The sequence below is a fragment of the Ambystoma mexicanum genome, chromosome 9, assembly GCF_040938575.1.
Source record: "Ambystoma mexicanum isolate Mex_15411 chromosome 9, UKY_AmexF1_1, whole genome shotgun sequence".
Lineage (NCBI taxonomy): Eukaryota > Metazoa > Chordata > Amphibia > Caudata > Ambystomatidae > Ambystoma > Ambystoma mexicanum.
In genome coordinates, this window is record NC_090931.1 from 168,803,350 (window position 1) to 168,830,505 (window position 27,156).

Sequence of the window (27,156 nt, forward strand, 5' to 3'; positions counted from 1 at the left end):
TACCAATTCCTGGTTACTCAGGGGTTGGGTGCCCTAGGTGTGGAACTATGTTGTGTTCTATAACACGATGTGCATACAGGAATCACAAGTCTTGTGATATGACCTGTCTAATTTACTTAATTGTGCAACAATGCCGTGGACCTGTCCTACTAGATAGTGAGATAGCTCAGCGGGTTGAGCGTTCGCTGCTGTGATGTAAGCGTGATCTGCAGGTCGCAGGTTCGAATCCCGGCAAGGCCAACTCAGCCTTTCATCCTTCCGAGGTCGATAAATGAGTACCAATTTCGGTTGGGTGATATTGTATGTAAATATGTGCTCTGTACAGCACTTTGGATTAAGGCGCTATATAAATAACTTATCATTACTAGTTTTTTTAATAGGGCCACGACTACAGTCTTCACTTACATTTTCGAATGACAGTGCGGTAAGAAATGTGGCGCTCTTACATATAAATGAGAGACTAGTGAGTATATTACTCCTTTTCTTTACAAATAAAGACTGTCCTGATGAAATTGGTCACAAGAAATTCTTACAACTGAAACCGGCAGACATCAGCAACTGTAGTGGGGCTGGTAGGGGACCTACCCATGTATACAGTTTCTAACTGATCGATTTTGGACCAACAGGATATCAGGTGCCCTAAATCCGATCAGCTATTGTGTCTTTGCATCTATTTTAATGTTGATATCTTGGATATTGCCCATCCTGACCATAGGTTAATAAATTAGGCTTTACCATCAAAGGCCCAAAATTTATTTTTACATATGAGTGACAAAAATAACGCAGAGAGGAGGAAAGAATGAGAGAGTTGAGACCATTGTGTCTTGAGAAAAGTCAATTCCTAGAAACAATATAACCAATTGTGAGAGAAATATGTTTCTTCTGTTTCTTATTCTACCCCCTTTTAGATTGGTCGCACACCTGCGCAGCCTAGAATTATTTTACTGGTAGTCAGGATTAGCTAGACAATCACTCTATCCTTTGCTTCAACACTGCCCATTTTAACAGGCAGGACTAATACCACTAGGAAGTCACATTACCTCCTCTTTAATTATGTATGAATGTGGAGTGTGTGGAATTTGCAGTTTCTCCAGGTGTGCTTGCACCTTTTTTGTGATAACACTTCACTGTTAGGGCTTACCCTGTTTACTTTGACAAAAGGCTCCCTAATTTGTGATTTTGAGTTCAAAATAAGCCTGTGAACTCCCTGGAAGTGCACAGATTCTTTCATCCTGGCTGGAATCGGAATATTAAACAAGTGGAATTCCAGGGGAAACATTTACAGAGCATGATAAGGGAATGTATATTCTGGCATAGGTACATTTTAGCCACAGTTGCTGCAAGGAAGTTATTCGGGTTGCAGTGAAGATGCAGGGCACAGATCAGCTGCCGCATTAAGAGAGGGCCATATCCCAGCATAGATACAGTGCTCAGGTGATCAGCCACACCGAATGTCCAGGTGCTTAAGCATTGATGCAAGACACAGATTGAGAGCAGTGAGGCAAGTACTCATACTATAGCGTAACACAGAGGCAACAGATTAGAAGATACCAGCGAGCTGCACATAGCCCGCCCAACATAGACTGAGATCAGACAGTGGCCATGTTTTCAAGTAGTGTTGCCATGAGTGAGCCACAAAACACATTACTTTATGGGGTACAATATGTGAATGGACATTATTATTATGTGTGAAGCAGCACTACAGCTGATTTAAACATGAGTTAACGTTTTTCCAGAGTAAATGCAAACAACTAAACCACTCTTAGGGACTCAACATTTTGAAATATTTAAGTATTGGTATGTTTGAAAAGTTAGGCATTATGGGATTAGAGGGGTAACCCAAGATCACACACTTTGTTTAAGAGGTGAAGCTGTGATTTGAGCTCATTGTGCAATTCTGGCACTTGACCACATTGTTTCCCACTTCCTGTCGTACTGCAGGGTGTGCTTATTTGTAAACGTATGACCTTCATGACCTGAAATGATACCCATTTGTGTGGCCCTCCTAAAGTACACAGATATAACAAGCCCACATGACAAGAGTGTTTTTAATGACATCTGTATTTTACTACTAAATATTTAAATACACCAAACAAAAGAAACTGTGTGGTAATAATGCTTGCTTATAGTCAGTGTTTGACACAGACTTGTTGATTGTTATTCATGATGTGAAGAAGAACATTTCAAATTCTACAAAAAAGGTTGATCTTTTCCTTGTCAAAGAAGCAGACTTGAAAATAAGCTTGACAGAGGCCTGTGACATTTGGTTGGCTCCCGCCTTCCTAGGAACAATTTGAGTAATAACACCTACATGTAAATAAAATGTCAGGCTATAGGCTCTGGAACACCACATATAACAAAATATAAAACCTTTCACTGACAACACAGTGCTATGCAGCCACACAAGATGATTTGACTAGGACCACAGTACTGTCCGGTGGCAAAGCCACAATGTAATTTAACACTATGGTTCCACGCTCTCCAATTTGGCTACCTAAGCACCTTCCCCATGTATTTATTTATTTGTACATTTGTAACGCGCTCATAACCCATAGGCATCCTGACACTCTCTGCAACTGAGCGCATTGCATCAGCAGAGACAGACACAGAGTAGGGATGGAGAAAGGGGACACCCATGCAACCCGCCAGACCAGCCGAATTAGCCTAGCGATCAATGGTGTGATTTAGATGTCTCAGCCTGCTCTAACCCATTGTGCTCTTCATTGGGGATGCTACAAACGTTGCCGTGCTGGAGCTTGCTGCATATTGTTTACAAGCCTGGGTTTCAGAGATGCAGCTCCATACTTGCACTATACTGTTGCTATGTTAGTTTTTACATGAACGCTTTTTTATGGAGGTGTGTTGTTTTGTAGCACAGTAGCGTTAGTACTACAGTAGTAGCCGCCAGAGTATTCAAGTTTATAAACTTCAGAAAGAGGAAGGGGCTGACTTAGCTTTCCATGATTTGGTACTGTGATCTGGCATGCGAAAGCAGATCACTGCAACAAGTACTTATCACACTGAGCTATCTTCTTAACCACCATTGCAGTCAAACGTGGCAATATGTATTTCAACTTTGGTTATTGAACATAGTTAATACATTCCCAAAGAGAGGTGGAAATGCAACAGAAGTCGTGCTAAGGCGAAAGCACAACCTGAATGTACTACAGTGAGCACAGAATGCATTGCAGGATCAATTGATCAGATCAGAACTTAATTGTTAACAACAGCCAGGCAGCCGGCCTATAGCCTCAGCAGTGCGCTATGCAATATCATGGCATGAGGTATTTGTGTTTGGTTAAAAAACCTGCACTGACATTTTTCCTCCAGGCAGCCACGTGGGGGATGGGAGGGGGGTATGTATCCTAGCAGGGTGGTGGCATCTGATCAGGGTATATGTAAGGGCACAGCAGCAGTGAGTGCTTCACATCGGCATTGTGACTAATACCAATAGTACATGCCCAGCACCCGCAGTGTGTTTCCATTGTCAATCACTCAACAGCAGTATTCTGTGCCCATCGCCATCAATGTGTGTCCAGAACCAGTAGGGTGTGCTGGGAACTAGCAGTGTGCCACAATACCAGCAATGTGTGACAAGAGCCAGCTGCAAACACCTAACTCCAGCAGTGTGTGTCCAGAAACAGCAGTGTGAGATTGAAAAAAGCAGTGCACTGCAATGCCAGCAATGTGTGCCAAGAGCCAGCTGCAAGCATCAAGTGCAGCAGTGTGACCCTAGCACTAGCAGTGTGTGATCAGAACTCGCAGTGCACTGTAATACCAGAAATATGTGGCAACAGCCAGCTATGAGCACCTAGCCCAAGCAGTGTGTGATCGGAACTAGCAGTGCACTGCAATGCCAGCAATATGTGGCCAGAGCCAGCTGCAAGCACTAGCAGTGTGTCTGCACCTTCATTATTGTCTTCTCAGACCTGGTAATGCCATTGATAAGGTAAGGTAAGTTGTCTTATATAGCGCTCTTCTGCCAATAAGATTAGCTTTGCTCTGTGTGGCTCTATAAAACAGACAGGTGGGGGGTGCTAGTCGAATAACGGGAAAGGCAGATGCAAAACATCTGTAGTCTTGATGGGTGCATTTAGGAAGTACTGTTACCTATGTAGCGAGATGAAAACTCATTGAGAACACCAACCGTGTGTTCACAGCCAGCTCAGAGCTCTCTAGACCAGAACTCCATCCCCAGTGTGCAGCAGCAGTGTGTGTCCCCCGCTCCCAGTCTGTGCCCAGTCTACATATTGCGCTCCCGGGCCCCCACAGAGAGTGTGCCTCAACAGGAGCAGTGTGCACTGAGCACCAGAATCATATGCAGAAGATCAGTACTGAACATTCCAGCTCGGCAGGGCCCAGCTGCAGTAATGCGTGTCCACGCAGTAGCCTGCCCAGCTTCAACAATGACTTCCCAAAGTCACCAGTGAGCATCCAATACCAGCATGTGTTGCCTGGCACCAGCAGTGTGCCCAGCACAAATGAGGTTGGTCCAAGACCAGCAGTTTGTGTCCAAGACATGTAGCCTGTCGTGTTCCAGCAGTGTTTGTCTTGTAAGAGCAGTGTGTGCTCAGTTTGCTTGTTTGTTTATTTATTTATATGGCGCACCAAACCCGGAGGTATCTGGGCGCGTTGCGAAGTTTCATAGGTTACATACAGGAAAGACAGCAATACAATTGAGAATATTTACAATAAATTACAGGTATCTGCAAGTGTTCCATACAGGTAAATACAGAGATGGCAGACTTTTAGATTAATTATACATCAAGGGATATGAGCCAAGATTTCGTCTTTTTCCTAAAGCTGCAATAGGACGGTTCTGATCTTAGGTCAACAGGCAATCAGTTCCAGAGTTTGCATGCCATCACTAGAAAACTACTTCCGCCTGCTTTATGAGTGTGTGCCCTGTACCAGCAGTGTGGGCCCAGCACCATAAATGTTTACCTATTGTCATGCCCGTTGTTTGACATTTCCACCTTTGTGTCCAAGCTACACATGAGCAGGGCTTGTGAACCTAAAATCGGTTTGGGGTGATTTGGTCGAATCTATTTGGTCGTTGGAGAATTGGTAGAGATTCTTTTTTTTTTTTTTGACAGATACATTTTGCTGTATATATATATATATATATATATATATAGCATTCTTAGTGAGGGACTGTTTGTGATGACACCTGCTGCAGTACCTACGCGCCCCGTTAAATTAAAAGGGTTTGTCCATGAAAGTTGAGGTGATGTTAAAGATCTTGCGTCGCACCAGGTTTAGCTACTACGGAGACTTAGAATCCCTCCACTCCGTTTGTGACAATATATAATGGTTGTGTTGAGCTATCCCTTGATAGTGCGCCGAGAAATAATGGAATGGCAAGTAGTGATGATTAATAAATTCCTTTTATTTTTGGACACTCGTACATACGGAGGACTTCTTTGTACCAGGAGCGATTCATCCCTGTGAACTTCAGCACCTTTATGCATTATGCAGTGACATATGAGCTATCTATATAACCTGGATTCGAAAAAAGGCAGCTCTGCCGAAACACGCGTCATCCACAAAGGCTCTAACATCACAAAAATAAAAGGAATTTATTAATCATCACTACTTGCCATTCCATTATTTCTCGGCGCACTATCAAGGGATAGCTCAACACAACCATTATATATATATATATATATATATATATATGGGGGAGACCCCTCGCAAGCCCCACTTAATCCGACTACATTAATTATATCCCTATACCAACCCCCCAAATATATATGCGGCACAATGCGCAACAATTATTGCGAATAATTCTCCTGCAACCAAATCTCCAGCGCAGTAATGGGCATATGCCCTAAAATCTAGATGTTATCTTTGATGTGAACCTAACCTCTCTCCCCGAGACGAATGAGCAAGCACCGCATTCACATTTCCAATTACATCCACTAAAAAAGATTGTTCCCCATTGGCAATGCAACAGAAGATTGAAAAAATAGGGGCTTTGGTGTGTTCCAACTTGATTATTACAATGGTGTGCAGCTGGCCCTCAATGAGAAACTGGTCCATTCACTCGAGCTGATTCGGACAGAATAGCAAGGACAGCGCTTCACCTTAAACTATGAGACTCTTGCCGCATGGGCCACAGCTCTCCATTGCGTCCATAACGGGCACCGGACCTGCCAATCCCCCACCCATACTGGAGAAGACAGGCCAATCCAGTGAAAACACTGAGCGCGCTCTCAGCTGCAGTAGGGGAACCTCTGGTGGGTGGGGTCGGGCACAATATGTGGGCCATTGCTTGGAAGGTTTGAGGAGCGCTAGGAATACTTCTTAAGTTAACCTTTCTTTTCTATGCTGTGGCCCATTGGCTGAGGGCAGACAGAAGCAGTACCATCAGCTGGGTGATGCAGGGCCATTAACACATTATAGTGTGACGCTTCCACCTGCTGCCACACACTTACCCTGGGACGGCATTTGGCAGTCGCCAGGGGTCACCGTTGCAACCCCAACTTTAAATCGGTGAAATTACCCGTCAGGGTGAAGGCTGGGCCATGGAGGCGCTCACTAGCGGTTGGAGCTGACCGTGACATGTAGTACATGTCACATGCCACGTTCAGCTCCAACCCATTCACCCTCGGCTTCCTCGCAGCTCACATACAGGAACCTGGAAGCTCTCGCAAGATACAAAAAAAGGTAAGAAGGACTTTAAAAAAAAAAAAATTATGTGTTTTGCATCTCTGAAGTGCGTGCCAGATGTATGTATGTGAATTGTCGGTGAATCAGAAGTAACGTGCTGTGAAGTGTGTTTCTGAATGTTCTGGGTGTGTGGGTGTATACCTACAAAGAGAATACAATAAGTGGATGTAATAGAAGGTGTGGGCGACTAGTGGATGAATGAGAAGTGATGTTATGTGTGTTTTTGAATGTTCTGGGTGGTGGGTGTGTGCCTGTGTAGAGAATGCAATGATTGGATGTAAGAGACGTTGTGAGGGACCGGTGGACGAATGAGAAGTGATGTGATGTAATGTGTGTTTTTGAAGGTTGTGTGGGTGTGTGCCTATGTGGGGAAAGCTATGAGTGGATGTAAGAGAAGGTGTGAGTGACTGGTGGGTGAATGAGGAGTGATGGGATGTGATGTGATGTGTGCTTTTCAATGTTCTGGGTGGGTTGGTGTATGCCTGTGTAGAGAATGCAATGGGTGGATGTTTTTATTAGAAGGTGTAAGCGACTGGTGGATGAATGAAAAGTGATGTGATGTGTGTTTTTGAATGTTCTGCGTGGGTGGGTGTGTTCCTGTGTAGAGAATGCAATGAGTGGATGTAACAGAAGGTGTGAGTGAGTGAGTGAGTGACTGACTGACGGACTGGTGGGTGAATGAGAAGTGATGTGATGTGATGTGTTTTTGAATGTTCTGGGTGGGTGTTTGCCTGTGTAGGGAATGTAATGGGTGGATGTAAGAGAAAGTGTGAGTGACTGGTGGGTGAATGAGAAGTAATTTTCTGGGTGGTTGGGTGTGTGCCTGCATAGAGAATGCAATGAGTAGATGTAAGAGAAGGTGTGAGTGACTGGTGGGTGAATGAGAAGTGTTGTGGTATGATGTGTGTTTTTGAATGTTCCGGGTGGGTTTGTGCATGCCTGTGTAGAGAATGCAATGAGTGGATGTAAGAGAAGGTGTGAGTGAGTGACTGGTGGGTGAATGAGAAGTGATGTGATGTGATGGCTTGTTTTTGAATGTTCTGGGTGGGTGTGTGTGTGTCTGTGTAGAGAATGCAATGGGTGGAGGTAAGAAAGGTTGTATGAGTGAGTGACTGGTGGGTGAATGAGTATGAATGTGGTAGTGTGTGTTTGAATGTTCTGGGTGGGGTCTGGTGGGTGCCTGTGTAGAGAATGCAATGAGAGGATGGGTGTGTGTCTGTGTAGAGAATGCAATGAGTGGATGTAAGAGAATGTTTGAGTGAGTGACTGAATAAGTATGAATGTGATAGTGTGTGTTTGAATGTTCTGGGTGCGGTTTGGTGTGTGCCTGTGTGGTGAATCCAGTGTGAGTGAATGTGAGAGGGAATGTATGGGTGGGTGACTGGTGGGTGAAAGGGGATGCATATGTGTGTAAGGCCCTGTAAGACTGGGGATTACTGGAGCATTTTTGCCACATCCTTTATTGACTTTGCATGTTTTACTGGAATTTCTGGCAGAGCCAAGTTCATATGTGTCATTACCTGGCTAGACTGGCATTTTGTTGCAGTCAGTCTAGACATTGCTTACTGTGGCATGACATTTATTACTCGGCATCTTTAAAAAAGCAAGCATGATAAGTAGTGTTACCTCGCTAGACTGATGTTTTGGTGTAGCGGCCTGTATATATTTTACTGAAGCATGACATTTTATTAACTGAGCATCTATGATGAATCAAGCTGGATATGTGTTCTTATGGGTCTAGACTGACTTACATTGGAACCAGTTTAGACAGGTTTTTATATTGTGGCATATCACTTTTAATGGCCAAACCAACTGGAGTATGTTCTTACATAGGAGTACTGGCATATATTGGAAGATCCAGTTTCGTGCCCACTGCCAGTAATGATACTATAAAAAAAACAACTTAAAGTGAACATGAGTATGGACTGGTAGCATATGTTGGTGGAGCCAGCATGGAAATGAATGGGCACAGCCAGCATGAAAAAAAATGTAAACTGGCATATATAGCAGGGACCGGCATGATAATGCATTGGAAAACTAACCTGTGCACTTTTGGTGACTTGTATCTATTGTACTTTTTTCATGAGTTACCCTACAAAACCGATTGTTGGCCTGTTACCCAAATTGTTGGGCTTCTACCCACATTTTCACAGAAAGTGTGCTGTGTAATGCACCATTTTAACCCATTATTAAAAAAAAAATTCTCAAGCGAGGGGGAAGAATCCCCCTGATCCCTCCAAACTAATTTTCATTAGTTCGGGCTCCCTCGCTATGCGCAGTCGCAATCACATACTAATGGCAAATATGTATACCCGCCAAAAAACAACTCACCAGCCACCACTTGTGGCTGGTATATTTGTGGACCAGGCACCACCACCTTCCTTCTATGTTACGTTAAACATTTATCCTTTGATTAAAAAACATGTTTACTTCTTTCACTTGCAGTAATGCTTGTCTCTGCAGTGGCTTCATCATCATGGACATTGCGCACACATGGTGGTCCGGACCAGCCCGTGGTGTGGCGTGTCTTGTGCTTTGTTAAGGAGCTTGAGGGGGGGGCCCACAGCATGGCTTGCAGGGGAGCCTCCAAATGTTGTGCTATTCCATTGGGCACCACTGGTTCTGACAAAGGGGTAGTGTGCAGTTCGCGCCTTGAAGTCTAGCAGTGAGTCACCAGGTGAGATGCAACTCATGGGTGTTCTCAATTTACAATAACTGTGTGGTGCCATGTATTTATATGTGCAGCAATGATATTACATTAAATGGTGGGGGGGTTAAGTCCTCTGGCACCCCGTGTTATGCTTAGATAATTAAAACAATGGGGGGTCTTGGGTATGCTGAAAGGACCTTTCCCAGTTATTATACTCCAGCAAAGATAAGATTATCAAGTACACTCCCCATTGTCAGTACTCATTTATCAACCTCAGCAGGAGGAAAGGTTGAGTTGACTTTGCCAGAAGTCGAACCTGCAACCTGCAAATCACACACACATTGCATCAGCGAGCGCTCAACCCACTGAGCTATCTTACCAGCTATAGCTACCAGAAAACCAGTCACTCCAGAAACAAAGAGACACATGCTGCTGGCCACAGCCCAGGAGCTGCAATTAAAAAACGAAACAAATTATTTTTTCATGGGTAGCAAGGGAGACTTCAGGGGTCGCAGTTTCGACCCCTGGCGACCCCTAAATGATGTCCCTGCGCCTCCCTCTGTTCTTATAGCTGGCTGAAATTCAAACGCCTGGAAACACGGGTGCGAGAGGGATCTGAAAAACCAGAAGGTTGTTTGCCATCACTTCCGGTGATGTCACTTGAGGGCTGGGTCAAATGAAATCACTTCTTGTGATGCCATCAGGGGGTCACAGATCATGTGATGTCACCTCCGCTACCTCTGGCATTTTGGTGAAATGACGTCCCTGCACTTACCTCGAGTGCTAAGAGTAGTGTAATCTTTCAAGGCCTTTTTTGCTTAAAACACCGAATTCCAACTTCTCTCCAGAAGCACATGCTTCTGAAAAGTGGTTCCTTCTTGAATTAGATTTCCCTGAAAGTTTTTTTTTTTTTGTTGCAAGTAGAGGCGGGGAGATGAATGCCATGACCACTGCGCGGAGGGTGTTGATTTAAAGGGGGAATGGAAACATGCAGGGGACCTTCAGTGCAACATGCGACATTTAGGGGATTCACAGGTTTGCAACCTTGCAAACAATGAAAATGAAGCTACTGTTCTACAAGTCATGTAGCATCGGCGTAGAAAACTCTTCCCACTACTTTGATGTTTTTAGGGATTAAGGGACCTTTTTTAAACACGTTTATGTCCATTATTTGTCCAGTGATTCTCATATGTGTGCGGAACACAAATGCACACAATTTGAACTTTTGTAAAGAAACAGATTAAGTGACAAAGTAAAAATAGATTCTGGAACTGAAAACCATCAGTGATGTAACTTCGTGTTTTTTGTGGGAGTACAGCTTGTGTTCACATCATCCATTTCAAGCAGGGGCACAGCTGAGAATATGCTTTTGTCAAGCATACATGTTAAAGACATCTCGGGTTGGCACATGTGCGATTCTCTGCGCGTCCTGGCTTTCATGCCCGCATCAGATTGCATTCGGGCATATTTTGGCATATGCCGCCCTGTGTTTTAGACTGGCAAAATTAAACTACAAACACCTCTGCAAGAATTCAGAATGCTGTGAGCCTAAAAGCCAGAACTTTCTAACCACCCATCATTTACCCAGGACATCTAAAAATGCAACTCAAAAATGTGCAGTGTAAAGCACACAGTTTTGCAAACGGAGCACCAGAAAACGTGGACTCGCTACTTTACCAGTCCATGTGATCCTGGGCAAACCATTCTACCTAAATGGATGTTATTTTCTTTTGCTGCCGGAATTCGAATCACCTAAAAGTGATCCTGTGAAGCTTGAACACTACATACAACCTCACTCTACTTGGTTTAATAGACTAGGGTGTTTGCCCCCTATAAGTAGCGCCTTGAGTTCCATCATGTGTGCCTACTTTTCAAATGTATTCATGGACGGGCTCCCCCAGATTTGTTCCTTGATTTCTTGATGTCATTGCACGCGGCACTTACGCGCTGCTTCTCAGTTGCGTCTCTCTATTCCGCGGCCTCCTTGTGCTGCTTCCCTGTTCAGTTCCTTTCAACTGCTCGCTTCTTTCTGGAACCCTCTCCCCCTTCCCATTCGCTCCACCTCTAATCTTTCTCAATACAAACAACGTTTAAAAACCTATCCCTTTCAATCTGTTTCTTAAATCGCAGTAGGTAGCACCATTGCTGTATTGACTTGTGATCCTGCTTTTATCATTGTATCTTGTTGTACTGCCATTGTATCTTGTGTTAAGCGCTTTGGATAAAAGCGCTATAGCAATTTCTGTAAATAAATAAATAATGATGTGTATCATTTATACAGTGCATGTCACAGGCTGAATTGCACCTTAGCTTGATCATTGCTGATGGAAGCACCACTGGTGAGCCGTGGTATCCTCTGTGTAAGGAGTCTGCCGGCCTGATCTAGTCTCAGCACTCTCCATCAGGCCACAGGCTTTCTCCACAGCGTCTCCATTTGCGACACAGTTCGTGAGTGGGGTGGTGGCGAAGAAATATGGCATGGGGCAGCTTTCCCAACCCTGAAGCTTGCTACCTTCCTCAAACTATTTTACTTTTCTACCGGCTTTCGGACCATCATGGACATGTGGTTGCTGCCCCTGGTGCTCCCCATTTTACCTTCCGGAGTACTTGGAGGCGCTCCGCTAGGCCTTCGGCTTGCCAGAAGCTCTGTTGGTTGCTTGCCCGTGCCTTCGCAGATTGGATGGCATGAGCCAACTCAATGTTATTCATTGTACCAGCCACAGCAGGATTAAATGATTTGCCAGCACATCCCGGGAACAAACTTGTGACCCACAGATCACTTCAGCAGGTGCATCAACCAACTGAGATACCTTACAAAGTAAATTTAAATGATCTATTCTCTGCATTTACTGTCTTTAGGATAGATGAAAAATAAGGGTTGAGAAATAGGAAATGCATCCAGGAAGTGGGGCTGACAGAGGCGAAAGTGGTGCAAACTGTGAGGTAAGGAGTTGGTTTGGGGAGGGTTAGGGGTATGTGGGTGTGGGTTGCATGTGTGTGTGTGTGTGTATGTGTGTGTGTATGAATGTTTAACATGTCAAGAACAGGAGGGTGGCTGCAGAGTCCAGGGGTGTCCCCTGAAGTACACATGATAAGGTGCAGGGGAAGAGGGTGGTGCAAAGAAATGGAGTTGCGGGGGTGAGAGACCAGGGAAGGGGTACTCGGAGGGAATGATGTTTCCTCACAGCACCGAAACCTGCACGGTGAACCAGGGTCCGGCAAAATCGACCTGCAGGGAAACATCATAGATCCTGTATAGCACGCAAGGTGGCGCCTGCAATGCTATTGGCTATGATTCCTTCTATGCATCACTTTTTAGTCTGGGTGGAAAGCAGACTGTCATTAAAAAACAAGGCAGCCTAGCCCGTGACTCATCACTTCCCATGTTATGCATGTGAAGGTTTGTGCTATAAGGTTCAGACGACCCCTGCCTCTGGGCTTGCACTGGCCTATAGGGCAATAAGGCATTGCCAGAACCAAAAACTCAAAATGCTAGTGTGGGCCTATGTGGGCCAGTTGGATGAGTTACTTCACTATGCAGCTATTAGTTTTGATCAGTGTTACTGAATAAATATTCTTTAAATTACACAATTTGCATCACATTTTATCAAAAAACTCCCCCTTGGGCACTACTCAAACAGGTAGCACCCAAAATGTTGGTTTTACAAACGATCGTATGGTAAATCGGCCAAATTCGGGCAGTACCATTTAATCGTGTCCCCTGCTCCCCATGTTTGGTAGTGATGACCTTTGGGGGTAGGCAGGGTGTCCCCTGTTCTGGAGGTTTGGAGGCAGAGGACGACAAAAAATAAAAAAATAAAAGCTGACCCTGCGACGTCATATCTGACTCGCGTAGGAGGGATGGATCTGACGGGGCAGGGTCAGAAAGAAAGCAGATGTGTAAAACTTAAGTAGGGGTCGGTGGGGGATTATTTTGGGGGCAGTGGAGGGTTTAAGTTTGGCCCCATTTGGCCACGGCCAAATCGTACACATCCCGCAAACAGTCTGTCACAAAAGGAATGAGTTGCCATTACTGTGGGCCACTTTATCATTGGTACCCGAGTCAGTTTTATGCCCCAGTCCAACCCTGCATGCCTCCCCCGCCCAGTAAATCTAAAAGTTGGCACCCCTGGGACTAGGCCTTCATTTCTAGGGTCAGTTCTTGCAGATCCTCTGGAATAGTCCCGGTCTCTCTTGCGCCTTTAGGTTTGTAGGCGTCCATTTTCTATCATCACCCTCAGGCACGTTTCAGGCTTTTCAAAGCCATGCGTGGTGGCCTAAGCCTCTAGGCCTCACCTGCAGAGGCGCTGCTAGTGGGGGGCAGGGAGGGCGGCTAGAGGGGCTATAGCCCTGGGTATTTTGGTTGTAGCCCCGGATAGACACACTGGGGGTACAACCAAAAGGCTTGCTAGCCCCGAATCCAGACAGTCCCTACATTAGCATAGGCCAGATCTTTTCCAGACCTAGCAACACCCCTGCTCACCTGATTTGGATTAAAGCTGTTGATTGTCGTCGGCTTACATATTTGTACTTCTCCCTGCCCCCTCACGCCCCACCTCACTGCGTTTGCCGCGTGCCTTTTTCCTGCCAGTTGTGTGGGGGTGAGTAGAGCGGATTTGCATCTCATCTTTTTTTCAGAAATGGGGCGAGGAGCGGGAACAGTCACATGAGAGGGCCGGGCCCAGGCCTGATTCTGGGACTTTTTTTCATTCTGGTGCGTAAACTTGTGTTCATCCGCCCAGAGGGTGCGAAAGGCGCTTTGAGTTGGCAGGGCCTGCACGGGCATTGGCGTCACTCGGGTAAGCACACCAGCCTCCCACTGTGCAGCCAAGGAGACGGCGCATGAACCAGCCTCTCGCAGTGCCAGGGCTCCAGGGCACAGACTAGCAGCAGGGCTCTACAGGAGTGGGTAAAACTGCGAAACATTCATACTGAGAACAGTCACCCAAGGCCTCAGGCAGTGGCAGTGCCAGTGGCCAGCATAGAGGTGAGCCTCGGTGGTGGCACATGGACCTTGCAACTGCAAGGGTCCTCGTTCTGAGAACGGACACTCAGTGACCAAGGGCACGGGCACTTCACCTGCCCAGCACAGGGAAACTCCAGGAGCTTAGCCGGTGGTGGGGGCAGCAGAGTGGCACTGCAAAGCTCTCCTACTGAGAACGCTCACCCACGGCTGGAAGGTATGGACCCAGACCAGCGCATGGCGACTCCAGGAGTGAAGAGGATGGAACACAATTGACTGTGATCACTGCGAGGCCTCCACACCCAGGAACCGAGGGCAGGGCGGCCACGGTCCAGGAAGCCTGGGCAAGGGCAGCACGCAGGCCGCGATTCCACCAGTCACTTCTACTGGGAAGGCGAGCAACAATGAAGGACTTCTCCCGGATAAAGCTAGTTGGCAGCTCGGAAGACCAGAGCAAGGTATGAGGTTACCCAATGCTCAGGGTGGTATGGGCGGAACCTCTGAAATAGCAAGGACTTCATAACTGCACCAGAAGAAAGCTCACACGCTGACTCGGCATTATCCACAAACACACACACTCAGACGATCTGAATCCGTGCCCACTCAAATATCCATTCCAACACTGCATGCGGAGGTGCACGCTTCCACACTAGGCAGCCACCGCACACACTAGCGGTCAGAAACCCTTCACTCTAATACATATCCTAGCCCTGGACAGTAACCTCGCATACTCGGGTTCATGCCTCCACGCTAGGCAGCCACAGCACACACTAGCGGTCAGAAACCCTTCACTCTAATACATATCCTAGCCCTGGACTGTAACCTCCCATACTCGGGCACATGCTTCCACGCTAGGCAGTCACTGCACACACTAGAGGTCAGAAACTACACACACTCCCATATACATCCTAACATTGGACAATAAACCTGCATACTCGGGTGCATGCCTCCACACTGAGCAGCCACCCCTCACACTCGAGGTCAGAAACCCTTCACTCTAATACATATCCTAGCCCTGGACTGTAACCTCGCATACTCGGTACATGCTTCCACACTACGCAGCCACCGCACACACTAGAGGTCAGAAACCCTTCACTCTAATACATATCCTAGCCCTGGACAGTAACCTCGCATACTCGGGTGCATGCCTCCACACTGAGCAGCCACCCCTCACACTAGCGGTCAGAAACCCTTCACTCTAATACATATCCTAGCCCTGGACAGTACCCTCCCATACTCGGGTACATGCCTCCACACTGAGCACCCACCCCACCCACTAGAGGTCAGAAACCCTTCACTCTAATACATATCCTAGCCCTGGACAGTAACCTCCCATACTCGGGTGCATGCTTCCACGCTAGGCAGCCACCGCACACACTAGCGGTCAGAAACCCTTCACTCTAATACATATCCTAGCCCTGGACAGTAACCTCGCATACTCGGGTGCATGCTTCCACACTAGGCAGCCACCGCACACACTAGCGGTCAGAAACCCTTCACTCTAATACATAGCCTAGCCCTGGACAGTAACCTCGCATACTCGGGTACATGCTTCCACGCTAGGCAGTCACTGCACACACTAGAGGTCAGAAACTACACACACTCCCATATACATCCTAACATTGGACAATAAACCTGCATACTCGGGTGCATGCCTCCACACTGAGCAGCCACCCCTCACACTCGAGGTCAGAAACCCTTCACTCTAATACATATCCTAGCCCTGGACTGTAACCTCGCATACTCGGTACATGCTTCCACACTACGCAGCCACCGCACACATTAGAGGTCAGAAACCCTTCACTCTAATACATATCCTAGCCCTGGACAGTAACCTCGCATACTCGGGTGCATGCCTCCACACTGAGCACTCACCCCACACACTGGAGGTCAGAAACCCTTCACTCTAAAATATATCCTTGCACTGGACTGTAACCTCCCATACTCGGGCACATGCTTCCACGCTAGGCAGTCACTGCACATAATAGAGGTCAGAAACTACACACACTCCCATATACATCCTAACATTGGACAATAAACCTGCATACTCGGGTGCATGCCTCCACACTGAGCACCCACCCCACACACTAGAGGTCAGAAACCCTTCACTCTAATACATATCCTAGCCCTGGACAGTAACCTCGCATACTCGGGTACATGCTTCCACGCTAGGCAGCCACCGCACACACTAGCGGTCAGAAACCCTTCACTCTAATACATATCCTAGCCCTGGACAGTAACCTCGCATATTCGGGTACATGCTTCCACGCTAGGCAGTCACTGCACACACTAGAGGTCAGAAACTACACACACTCCCATATACATCCTAACATTGGACAATAAACCTGCATACTCGGGTGCATGCCTCCACACTGAGCAGCCACCCCTCACACTCGAGGTCAGAAACCCTTCACTCTAATACATATCCTAGCCCTGGACTGTAACCTCGCATACTCGGTACATGCTTCCACACTACGCAGCCACCGCACACACTAGAGGTCAGAAACCCTTCACTCTAATACATATCCTAGCCCTGGACAGTAACCTCGCATACTCGGGTGCATGCCTCCACACTGAGCACCCACCCCACACACTAGAGGTCAGAAACCCTTCACTCGAATACATATCCTAGCCCTGGACAGTAACCTCCCATACTCGGGTGCATGCCTCCACACTGAGCACTCACCCCACACACTGGAGGTCAGAAACCCTTCACTCTAAAATATATCCTTGCACTGGACTGTAACCTCCCATACTCGGGAACATGCTTCCACGCTAGTCAGTCACTGCACATAATAGAGGTCAGAAACTACACACACTCCCATATACATCCTAACATTGGACAATAAACCTGCATACTCGGGTGCATGCCTCCACACTGAGCAGCCACCCCTCACACTCGAGGTCGAAACCCTTCACTCTAATACATATCCTAGCCCTGGACAGTAACCTTGCATACTCGGGTACATGCTTCCACACTACGCAGCCACCGCACACACTAGAGGTCAGAAACCCTTCACTCTAATACATAGCCTAGCCCGGGACAGTAACCTCGCATACTCGGGTGCATGCCTCCACACTGAGCAGCCACCCCTCACACTAGAGGTCAGAAACCCTTCACTCTAATACATATCCTAGCCCTGGACAGTACCCTCCCATACTCGGGTACATGCCTCCACACTGAGCACCCACCCCACCCACTAGAGGTCAGAAACCCTTCACTCTAATACATATCCTAGCCCTGGACAGTAACCTCCCATACTCGGGTGCATGCTTCCACACTAGGCAGCCACCGCACACACTAGCGGTCAGAAACCCTTCACTCTAATACATATCCTAGCCCTGGACAGTACCCTCCCATACTCGGGTACATGCCTCCACACTGAGCACCCACCCCACCCACTAGAGGTCAGAAACCCTTCACTCTAATACATATCCTAGCCCTGGACAGTAACCTCCCATACTCGGGTACATGCCTCCACGCTAGGCAGTCACTACACACACTAGAGGTCAGAAACCCTTCACTCTAATACATATCCTAGCCCTGGACAGTAACCTCGCATACTCGGGTGCATGCCTCCACACTGAGCAGCCACCCCTCACACTAGCGGTCAGAAACCCTTCACTCTAATACATATCCTAGCCCTGGACAGTACCCTCCCATACTCGGGTACATGCCTCCACACTGAGCACCCACCCCACCCACTAGAGGTCAGAAACCCTTCACTCTAATACATATCCTAGCCCTGGACAGTAACCTCCCATACTCGGGTGCATGCTTCCACGCTAGGCAGCCACCGCACACACTAGCGGTCAGAAACCCTTCACTCTAATACATATCCTAGCCCTGGACAGTAACCTCGCATACTCGGGTGCATGCTTCCACACTAGGCAGCCACCGCACACACTAGCGGTCAGAAACCCTTCACTCTAATACATAGCCTAGCCCTGGACAGTAACCCCGCATACTCGGGTACATGCTTCCACGCTAGGCAGTCACTGCACACACTAGAGGTCAGAAACTACACACACTCCCATCTACATCCTAACATTGGACAATAAACCTGCATACTCGGGTGCATGCCTCCACACTGAGCAGCCACCCCTCACACTCGAGGTCAGAAACCCTTCACTCTAATACATATCCTAGCCCTGGACTGTAACCTCGCATACTCGGTACATGCTTCCACACTACGCAGCCACCGCACACATTAGAGGTCAGAAACCCTTCACTCTAATACATATCCTAGCCCTGGACAGTAACCTCGCATACTCGGGTGCATGCCTCCACACTGAGCACCCACCCCACACACTAGAGGTCAGAAACCCTTCACTCGAATACATATCCTAGCCCTGGACAGTAACCTCCCATACTCGGGTGCATGCCTCCACACTGAGCACTCACCCCACACACTGGAGGTCAGAAACCCTTCACTCTAAAATATATCCTTGCACTGGACTGTAACCTCCCATACTCGGGCACATGCTTCCACGCTAGGCAGTCACTGCACATAATAGAGGTCAGAAACTACACACACTCCCATATACATCCTAACATTGGACAATAAACCTGCATACTCGGGTGCATGCCTCCACACTGAGCACCCACCCCACACACTAGAGGTCAGAAACCCTTCACTCTAATACATATCCTAGCCCTGGACAGTAACCTCGCATACTCGGGTACATGCTTCCACGCTAGGCAGCCACCGCACACACTAGCGGTCAGAAACCCTTCACTCTAATACATATCCTAGCCCTGGACAGTAACCTCGCATACTCGGGTACATGCTTCCACGCTAGGCAGTCACTGCACACACTAGAGGTCAGAAACTACACACACTCCCATATACATCCTAACATTGGACAATAAACCTGCATACTCGGGTGCATGCCTCCACACTGAGCAGCCACCCCTCACACTCGAGGTCAGAAACCCTTCACTCTAATACATATCCTAGCCCTGGACTGTAACCTCGCATACTCGGTACATGCTTCCACACTACGCAGCCACCGCACACACTAGAGGTCAGAAACCCTTCACTCTAATACATATCCTAGCCCTGGACAGTAACCTCGCATACTCGGGTGCATGCCTCCACACTGAGCACCCACCCCACACACTAGAGGTCAGAAACCCTTCACTCGAATACATATCCTAGCCCTGGACAGTAACCTCCCATACTCGGGTGCATGCCTCCACACTGAGCACTCACTCCACACACTGGAGGTCAGAAACCCTTCACTCTAAAATATATCCTTGCACTGGACTGTAACCTCCCATACTCGGGCACATGCTTCCACGCTAGTCAGTCACTGCACATAATAGAGGTCAGAAACTACACACACTCCCATATACATCCTAACATTGGACAATAAACCTGCATACTCGGGTGCATGCCTCCACACTGAGCAGCCACCCCTCACACTCGAGGTCGAAACCCTTCACTCTAATACATATCCTAGCCCTGGACAGTAACCTTGCATACTCGGGTACATGCTTCCACACTACGCAGCCACCGCACACACTAGAGGTCAGAAACCCTTCACTCTAATACATAGCCTAGCCCGGGACAGTAACCTCGCATACTCGGGTGCATGCCTCCACACTGAGCAGCCACCCCTCACACTAGAGGTCAGAAACCCTTCACTCTAATACATATCCTAGCCCTGGACAGTACCCTCCCATACTCGGGTACATGCCTCCACACTGAGCACCCACCCCACCCACTAGAGGTCAGAAACCCTTCACTCTAATACATATCCTAGCCCTGGACAGTAACCTCCCATACTCGGGTGCATGCTTCCACACTAGGCAGCCACCGCACACACTAGCGGTCAGAAACCCTTCACTCTAATACATATCCTAGCCCTGGACAGTACCCTCCCATACTCGGGTACATGCCTCCACACTGAGCACCCACCCCACCCACAAGAGGTCAGAAACCCTTCACTCTAATACATATCCTAGCCCTGGACAGTAACCTCCCATACTCGGGTACATGCCTCCACGCTAGGCAGTCACTACACACACTAGAGGTCAGAAACCCTTCACTCTAATACATATCCTAGCCCTGGACAGTAACCTCCCATACTCGGGTACATGCTTCCACGCTAGGCAGTCACTGCACACACTAGCGGTCAGAAACCCTTCACTCTAGTACATATCCTAGCCCTGGACAGTAACCTCCCATACTCGGGTACATGCTTCCACGCTAGGCAGTCACTGCACACACTAGAGGTCAGAAACTACACACACTCCCATATACATCCTAACATTGGACAATAAACCTGCATACTCGGGTGCATGCCTCCACACTGAGCAGCCACCCCTCACACTCGAGGTCAGAAACCCTTCACTCTTAATACATATCCTAGCCCTGGACAGTAACCTCCCATACTCGGGTGCATGCTTCCACGCTAGGCAGTCACTACACACACTAGAGGTCAGAAACCCTTCACTCTAATACATATCCTACTACTGGACAGTAACCTCGCATACTCGGGTGCATGCCTCCACACTGAGCACCCACCCCACACACTAGAGGTCAGAAACCCTTCACTCTAATACATAGCCAAGCCCTGGACAGTAACCTTGCATACTCGGGTACATGCTTCCACACTAGGCAGTCACTGCACACACTAGAGGTCAGAAACCCTTCACTCTAATACATATCCTACTACTGGAAAGTAACCTCCCATACTCGGGTGCATGCCTCCACACTGAGCACCCACCCCACACACTAGAGGTCAGAAACCCTTCACTCTAATACATATCCTACTACTGGACAGTAACCTTGCATACTCGGGTGCATGCCTCCACACTGAGCACCCACCCCACACACTAGAGGTCAGAAACCCTTCACTCTAATACATATCCTACTACTGGACAGTAACCTTGCATACTCGGGTACATGCTTCCACACCAGGCAGTCACTGCACACACAAGAGGTCAGAAACCCTTCACTCTAATACATAGCCTAGCCCTGGACAGTAACCTTGCATACTCGGGTGCATGCCTCCACACTGAGCACCCACCCCACACACTAGAGGTCAGAAACCCTTCACTCTAATACATATCTTAGCCCTGGACAGTAACCTCCCATACCCGGGTGCATGCCTCCACACTGAGCACTCACCCCACACACTGGAGGTCAGAAACCCTTCACTCTAAAATATATCCTTGCACTGGACTGTAACCTCCCATACTCGGGCACATGCTTCCACACTAGGCAGTCACTGCACACAATAGAGGTCAGAAACTACACACACTCCCATATACATCCTAACATTGGACAATAAACCTGCATACTCGGGTGCATGCCTCCACACTGAGCAGCCACCCCTCACACTTGAGGTCGAAACCCTTCACTCTAATACATATCCTAGCCCTGGACAGTAACCTTGCATACTCGGGTACATGCTTCCACACTACGCAGCCACCGCACACACTAGAGGTCAGAAACCCTTCACTCTAATACATAGCCTAGCCCTGGACAGTAACCTCGCATACTCGGGTACATGCTTCCACACTAGGCAGTCACTGCACACACTAGAGGTCAGAAACCCTTCACTCTAATACATATCCTACTACTGGAAAGTAACCTCCCATACTCGGGTGCATGCCTCCACACTGAGCACCCACCCCACACACTAGAGGTCAGAAACCCTTCACTCTAATACATATCCTACTACTGGACAGTAACCTTGCATACTCGGGTGCATGCCTCCACACTGAGCACCCACCCCATACACTAGAGGTCAGAAACCCTTCACTCTAATACATATCCTAGCCCTGGACAGTAACCTTGCATACTCGGGTACATGCTTCCACACTAGGCAGTCACTGCACACACAAGAGGTCAGAAACCCTTCACTCTAATACATAGCCTAGCCCTGGACAGTAACCTCGCATACTCGGGTACATGCCTCCACACTGAGCAGCCACCCCTCACACTAGAGGTCAGAAACCCTTCACTCTAATACATATCCTACTACTGGAAAGTAACCTCCCATACTCGGGTGCATGCCTCCACACTGAGCACCCACCCCACACACTAGAGGTCAGAAACCCTTCACTCTAATACATATCCTACTACTGGACAGTAACCTCGCATACTCGGGTGCATGCCTCCACACTGAGCACCCACCCCACACACTAGAGGTCAGAAACCCTTCACTCTAATACATATCCTAGCCCTGGACAGTAACCTCGCATACTCGGGTACATGCTTCCACACTGGGCAGTCACTGCACACACTAGAGGTCAGAAACCCTTCACTCTAATACATAGCCTAGCCCTGGACAGTAAACTCGCATACTCGGGTACATGCTTCCACGCTAGGCAGTCACTGCACACAGTAGAGGTCAGAAACCCTTCACTCTAATACATATCCTATCCCTGGACAGTAACCTCGCATACTCGGGTGTATGCCTCCACAGTGAGCACCCACCCCACACACTAGAGGTCAGAAACCCTTCACTCTAATACATAACTTAGCCCTGGACAGTAACCTCCCATACTCGGGTGCATGCCTCCACACTGAGCACTCACCCCACACACTGGAGGTCAGAAACCCTTCACTCTAAAATATATCCTTGCACTGGACTGTAACCTCCCATACTCGGGCACATGCTTCCACGCTAGGCAGTCACTGCACACAATAGAGGTCAGAAACTACACACACTCCCATATACATCCTAACATTGGACAATAAACCTGCATACTCGGGTGCATGCCTCCACACTGAGCAGCCACCCCTCACACTCGAGGTCGAAACCCTTCACTCTAATATATATCCTAGCCCTGGACAGTAACCTCGCATACTCGGGTACATGCTTCCACACTACGCAGCCACCGCACACACTAGAGGTCAGAAACCCTTCACTCTAATACATAGCCTAGCCCTGGACAGTAACCTCGCATACTCGGGTGCATGCCTCCACACTGAGCAGCCACCTCTCACACTAGAGGTCAGAAACCCTTCACTCTAATACATATCCTAGCCCTGGACAGTACCCTCCCATACTCGGGTACATGCCTCCACACTGAGCACCCACCCCACCCACTAGAGGTCAGAAACCCTTCACTCTAATACATATCCTAGCCCTGGACTGTAACCTCCCATACTCGGGTGCATGCCTCCACACTGAGCAGCCACCCCTCACACTCGAGGTCAGAAACCCTTCACTCTAATACATATCCTAGCCCTGGACAGAAACCTCCCATACTCGGGTGCATGCCTCCACACTGAGCACTCACCCCACACACTGGAGGTCAGAAACCCTTCACTCTAAAATATATCCTTGCACTGGACTGTAACCTCCCATACTCGGGCACATGCTTCCACGCTAGGCAGTCACTGCACACAATAGAGGTCAGAAACCCTTCACTCTAATACATAGCCTAGCCCTGGACAGTAACCTCGCATACTCGGGTACATGCCTCCACACTGAGCAGCCACCCCTCACACTAGAGGTCAGAAACCCTTCACTCTAATACATATCCTACTACTGGAAAGTAACCTCCCATACTCGGGTACATGCTTCCACACTGAGCACCCACCCCACCCACTAGAGGTCAGAAACCCTTCACTCTAATACATATCCTACTACTGGAAAGTAACCTCCCATACTCGGGTACATGCTTCCACACTGAGCACCCACCCCACCCACTAGAGGTCAGAAACCCTTCACTCTAATACATATCCTAGCCCTGGACAGTAACCTCGCATACTCGGGTAAATGCTTCCACACTAGGCAGTCACTGCACACACTAGAGGTCAGAAACCCTTCACTCTAATACATATCCTAGCCCTGGACAGTAACCTCACATACTCGGGTACATGCTTCCACGCTAGGCAGTCACTGCACACACTAGAGGTCAGAAACTACACACACTCCCATATACATCCTAACATTGGACAATAAACCTGCATACTCGGGTGCATGCCTCCACACTGAGCAGCCACCCCTCACACTCGAGGTCAGAAACCCTTCACTCTAATACATATCCTAGCCCTGGACAGTAACCTCGCATACTCGGGTGCATGCCTCCACACTGAGCACCCACCCCACCCACTAGAGGTCAGAAACCCTTCACTCTAATACATATCCTACTACTGGAAAGTAACCTCCCATACTCGGGTACATGCTTCCACACTGAGCACCCACCCCACCCACTAGAGGTCAGAAACCCTTCACTCTAATACATATCCTAGCCCTGGACAGTAACCTCGCATACTCGGGTAAATGCTTCCACACTAGGCAGTCACTGCACACACTAGAGGTCAGAAACCCTTCACTCTAATACATATCCTAGCCCTGGACAGTAACCTCACATACTCGGGTACATGCTTCCACGCTAGGCAGTCACTGCACACACTAGAGGTCAGAAACTACACACACTCCCATATACATCCTAACATTGGACAATAAACTTGCATACTCGGGTGCACGCTTCCACACTGAGCAGTCACCCCTCACACTAGAGGTCAGAATCCCTTCACTCTAAAATATATCCTTGCACTGGACTGTAACCTCGCATACTCGGGTATATGCCTCCACACTAGTCAGCCACTCCTCACACTAGAGGTCAGAAACCACACACACTCCCATATACATCCTAACATTGGACAATTGCGTCGCATACTCAGGTGCATGCCTCCACACTAGGCAGCCACTGCACACATTAGAGGTCAGAAAACACACACACTCCCATATACATAATAACTTTGCATACTCAGGTACGTGCTTCCACATCGAGCAGCCGCTCCACACACTGGAGGTCAGAACCCCTGAACTCTACTATAGGTACTAGCAGTGGTCAGTGACCTTGCATACTCAAGTACATGCTTCCGCAATAGACAGTCACCCCACACAGAGGTCAGAAACCTAGCACACTCACATGTACATCCTAGCACTGGACAGTGACCTTGCATACTCAGGTACATACCTCCACACCGGGCAGCCACCTCACACACTGGGGGTCAGAACCCATTCACTCTAATATACATCCTAGCACTGGACAGTGACCTTGCATACTCAGGTACATACCTCCATACATACCTCCACACTGGGCAGCCACCTCACACAATGAGGGTCAGAACCCATTCACTCTAATATACATCCTAGCACTGGACAGTGACCTTGCATACTCAGGTACATACCTCCACACCGGGCAGCCACCTCACACAATAGAGGTCAGAAACCACTTGCACTCACACATACCTTCCAGCACTGCACATTAACTTTGCATACGGGTACGTGTCTCAAAACTGGGCAGCCACCTCACACACTAAGGTTCAGAACCCATTCACTCTAATATACATCCTGACACTCGGCAGTGACCTGGCATACTTGGGTACGTGTCTCAACACTGGGCAGCCACCTCACACACTAAGGTTCAGAACCCATTCACTCTAATATACATCCTGACACTCGGCAGTGACCTGGCATACTTGGGTACGTGTCTCAACACTGGGCAGTCACCTCACTCACTGGGGGGTCAGAACCCATTCACTCTAATATACATCCTAGCTCTGGACAGTGACCTTGAATACTCAGGTACATACCTCCATACATACCTCCACACTGGGCAGCCACCTCACACACTGAGGGTCAGAACCCATTCACTCTAACATACATCCTGGCTCTGGGCAGTGACCTTGCATACTCAGGTATGTGTCTCAGCACTGGGAAGCCAACTCACACACTGGTGGTCAGAAACCAAACACACTCAAATATACTTTTCAGCACTGGAAAGTAACCATGCATACTTAGTCACATGCCCCTTCCTGGGCAAGCACCTCACACACTGGAGGTCTGAAACCTAGTGCACTCAAGTATACATCCTAGCACTGGATAGTAACCTTGCCTACTCACCTCCACACTAGGCAGCCACTTCACACACTGCAGGCCAGAAAGCACACGCTCTCACCTATACTCCAGCAATGAAAGGTGACTTGACACACTCGGCTATGAACCTCCTCAATGGATAGGGTGGGGGACCTATCAGGGACAGCGTCAGGGCCTTTCAACTTTTTCAATTAAACATGGGCCCCGAGATTATAAATGATTATACGTAGATAAGAATTTGTGGGAAGCTATCGAAAATCGTGAATAATAATAGAAACCATTTTTAGAACTTTCATTGCACACATGTCCTTGCTATGTTCTTATGAAATCCTTTAAGCCATACCTAAGAGTTTGTAAGATTGTATAAGATCTTTTTAAGATGCCAGCCATGACAACATCCCGGTTTCCCTTAGAATAACTGATCACGTGCCAAGTGCAGATGTATTAATTGATCAGAGACAATAGAGTTTGCTGTCCCAGATGTGTTTGTCTGGCTCCACGTGTACACTGATGGCATCCCAGGTGGACATTTCTTCTAGGGAGAAGATGTGAAGCTGACCACCTCAGTCTGAAAAAGAGGAACCCTCCTTTCCTCGATTTCTCTTTCCACACCAAATTAATTTGTATGCTCTTATTTCTTTAAAACATCCTTTATTTGACAACTAATTTCTTTGAGGACCATTTTCCTTGAGGAACTAAACTGCAAATCATCATAAGCCATATTATGGCCCTTGGGATGGTCATTAAGCTTTCTAATTGGGGACTCTGCGGGCGCGCCAAACTGGTAACGCCTACAGATGGCTCAGAATGGCACACTGCAAGCCTACCAGCATGAGGACTGCAACCACAGTTATTCCCCTGCAACATGCCACTTCAAGCCCACCAGCAGTGAGGACTGCAACCACAGCTATATCCCTGCAACTTGCCACTTCAAGCCCACCAGCAGTGAGGACTGCAACCACAGCTATTTCCCTGCAACATGTCACTTCAAGCCTACCAGCATGAGGACTGCAAC

General features: G+C 48.0%; 1 protein-coding gene across 3 annotated transcripts in view; it reads left to right on the plus strand.

Moving 5' to 3' along the window:
• Positions 1–14,055: 14,055 nt before the first annotated feature.
• Positions 14,056–27,156, plus strand: part of MFRP (membrane frizzled-related protein) — a 246,111-nt gene continuing 233,010 nt past the window's right edge. For all 3 annotated transcript variants that reach the window (XM_069614362.1, XM_069614361.1, XM_069614363.1), the window contains exon 1: positions 14,056–14,743. Coding sequence is in view for 1 of the 3 variants with exons in the window: in XM_069614361.1 (XP_069470462.1) it covers positions 14,690–14,743 (54 nt within the window). In the remaining 2 variants the exon portion in view is untranslated. The remainder of the gene's footprint in view (positions 14,744–27,156) is intronic.